This window comes from Cetorhinus maximus, unplaced genomic scaffold, assembly GCF_964194155.1.
Source record: "Cetorhinus maximus unplaced genomic scaffold, sCetMax3.hap1.1 HAP1_SCAFFOLD_3703, whole genome shotgun sequence".
Classification (NCBI taxonomy): domain Eukaryota; kingdom Metazoa; phylum Chordata; class Chondrichthyes; order Lamniformes; family Cetorhinidae; genus Cetorhinus; species Cetorhinus maximus.
In genome coordinates this window covers 8,656-11,812 of record NW_027599609.1, presented here as the reverse complement: position 1 = coordinate 11,812, position 3,157 = coordinate 8,656, and the positions used below count along the sequence as shown (strand labels likewise).

The following is a 3,157-nucleotide window of genomic DNA, read 5'->3' as shown; positions in this document are numbered from 1 at the left end:
ATATGCGCAGAGGGATCTATTCAGTATTTCCACTATTCAGCTTTAAAAGTTCAAAGCAATTGATATACAATCAATTGGTGATGAGGAGCTGTTTAAATGTTCTGTTTGCGAGAAAAGACACACTCGTTCACACCGCCTGCTAATAATCCAGTGAGTTCACATTTGACATTGAGGGTTTTTTCCTGCTGTTAATCAAATCCAGGATAGAACTATGGATGCTGTGTCAACTGACTTAACCATTTTATATCCAGGGTTCAAATCGTAATCGGACCACGAAAGATGATGTTGTATTCGATGAAACAGGTTGTCGATGGCGGTGGTGGTTACCCAGCATTCACCGTGAGACAAAATGTGCCCTATCTGTACAACAGGCGATTGTTGCGCAGGCGCAGTGCTGCTCTGACTAGAGCATGCGCAGTGCGGGTGTTGGGTCTGGTCGGCCGGGCTGGTGTCGGAGCCGCAGGGAGACAGAAACTGACTGGAGGCGGCGGGTGAGTGAGGCCGAATCGAGCCGGCGGGTCGGGGTGGAGAGGCTTCAGAAACACCCGGTGTAGGCCGCAATCCCGGATCACAGCCTCCATGACCCGTGTTTGCAGCTCCGGGGCTTCTTCCCGGTGACAGCGCCGGCTTCAGGGGAAGAGGCTCCGGAGCGGGAGATTCAGAAACTGCGGGGAGACCGCGGGCCGCCCGGGGGCTCAGAAACTTGGGGGACGGACTCAGGGTCCGGGTAAGACCCACCCGGGAGGGTCCCCCCTCCTGTGTCCCGCCCGACGGCAGCTGGGGTCCTGCCTGAGACCCTGAATCAGAGACACAGGAGCTGGAGAACTGAACCCAGGCAGAGGAGAGGGAGGGAGAAAACTGGGAGTGGAGGAAAGAAATGGTGGAGATGGTGAGATGGGTTTGGATTTCAGCCCAGGGAGGAGGGAGAGTGTGTGGGACGGGGATTTACAGCTTTGGGGGAACAAGAGAGGAATAAATGTTCCATAGAAACTACAATTGTCTGTTCTGAATTTCAGTCCTGGATTTAAAGCGATGACTTTTGTAAACTCGTTTTACAGGGTATTAAACGGAGGTGACTGGCAGACAGAAAACGCAAAGCAAACATCACATCAAGATCTGTCAGAGGCACTGAATTCATCAGGACCTGAGTATCATCAACTTTTGAATGTGGAAGGAGAAATGTTCGTCTATTCTGTCTTTGGGAAAGGATTTCAAACATCGGTGTGACTGGAAAAGCCTCAACACACACACACACCCGAGTGAGAGTGTTCCAGTGAACTGACTTTGGAAAAAACTTTAAGCAGTTACACAGTCTGCAAAAATATCACACCATTCACAGTGGGGAGAAACTGTTCACGTGTTGTGTGTGGACAAGGCTTCAACTAAGCCTCCAACCTGGACAGAGACAAGGACCCCCACACCATGGAAAAACCATGGAAATGTGTGGACTGTGGGAAGGGATTCAATTTTCCATCCCAACTGGAAGTTCATCGGCACAGTCATACTGGGGAGAGACCGTTCACCTGCTCCATCTGTGGGAAGGGATTCACCCATTTGTACAAACTTCGGACACACCAGCGAGTTCACACTGAGGAGAGGCCATTCACCTGCCCTGTGTGTGGGAAGGACTTCACTTGGTCATCCCACATTGTGACACACCAACTTGTTCACACTGATAAGAGACCGTTTACATGTTCTAACTGTGAGAAGAGTTTTAAATGCAGAAAAGATCTGCTGATACATCAACGTATTCACACTGGGGAGAAGCCGTTCACCTGCTCCGTGTGTGGGAAGGGATTCATTTAGTCATCCCACCTTCTGACACATCAACTTTTTCACTCTGATAACAAATTTTTTAATTGTTCTGACTGTGACAAGAGCTTTAAAAGCAAAAAGGATCTGCTAACACATCAATATACTCACACTGGAGAGAGGCCATTCACCTGTACCAACTGTGGGAAGGGATTCAGCCGTCCGTCTGCCCTACTGAATCACCAGCGAATTCACACTGGGGAGAGGCCGTTCACCTGCTCTGACTGTGGGAAGGGATTCATTAATTCATCCAACCTTCTGATACACCAGCAACTTCACACGGGGGTTAGACCGTTCACCTGCTCTGACTGTGGGAAGGGATTCACCCGTTCATCTAACCTTCTGACACACCAGCAGGTTCACACTGAGGAGAGACCGTTCACTTGCTCCGTGTGTGGGAAGGGATTCACTCGGTCATCCAACCTATTGAATCACCAGCGAGTACACAGTGGAGAGAGGCCGTTCACCTGCTCTGTGTGTGGGAAGGGATTCACTCAGTTATCCAACCTGCTGACATACCAGAGCATTCACAGTGGGGAGAGGCCATTTACCTGCTCTGTGTGTGGGAAGAGATTTTCTCATTCATCCTATCTGCTGAAACACCAGCGAGTTCACAGTGGGGAGAGGCCGTTCACCTGTAATGCCTGCGGAAAGGCATTCAATCAGTCATCACACCTGCGAACACACCAGTGGGTTCACAAACGACTGCAAGGTTTGGATTCTACTCTTGTTGATGCTGTTAATCATACCAGGACCGAACCATGTTCATTCTGACTGTCCTGACCTGTTGATGAGGTTCAATATTCTGAATAAATGTGAAATAAATCAGCTTTGTTTGTAGATTTTTGTTTTTCCCCACCTGAGTGTTTAACATCACCTGGCTGGAGTCAGAAAGGACAATCTGGGGGAGGATCTTATGGTAGGAACAGAACTTCAGCCTGGACACAGTCCATCAGGGTGACACTTAGGGACCCCCAAACAACACTTTGGTCTTTCTCATCTTTCTTCACTGATGGCACAATCCCAATGTGGGTGAATCCTGAGGTGTGTAAGAAATGTGTCTCAGCTGCTCTCTGCCATGGTTCAGAGCTCCTAGACACAGAACAGAAGGCTCTTTTACAACTGGGTTTAGAGTCAGGAAGAACAGTGGTGAATGCTGGAAACGTGCTGCCAAATCAAAGGTTGGTGTAAAATTGTGATCTGTTCCTGACTGAAAGTGAAACAGCAGGTTTAAGTTTCCAGACGGAAACTCTTAATAAGTCTAAAATGGTTCAACGTGTTTGTGTGTCAGTCCCGAGTCACTGAATCGAAACATGCTGAAATTTATTGGGTTAAAATCTGCATT

At 48.7% G+C, this 3,157-nt stretch overlaps 1 protein-coding gene across 1 annotated transcript; it reads left to right on the top strand.

Annotated features, from left to right (window-relative positions):
• The first annotated feature begins 430 nt into the window (after nt 1–430).
• Nucleotides 431–2,630, top strand: LOC144678151 (uncharacterized). The gene is made up of 2 exons (XM_078538040.1): nt 431–491; nt 1,059–2,630. Exon 2 carries the CDS (start codon nt 1,423–1,425, stop codon nt 1,804–1,806), a length of 384 nt encoding a protein of 127 aa, XP_078394166.1. The 5' UTR covers nt 431–491; nt 1,059–1,422; the 3' UTR covers nt 1,807–2,630.
• Nucleotides 2,631–3,157: the final 527 nt, after the last annotated feature.

What these genes read in the sequence shown, in the direction of transcription:
- LOC144678151 (XM_078538040.1), top strand. Translation starts at nt 1,423, where the DNA reads ATGGAAAAACCATGGAAATGTGTGGACTGTGGGAAGGGATTCAATTTT.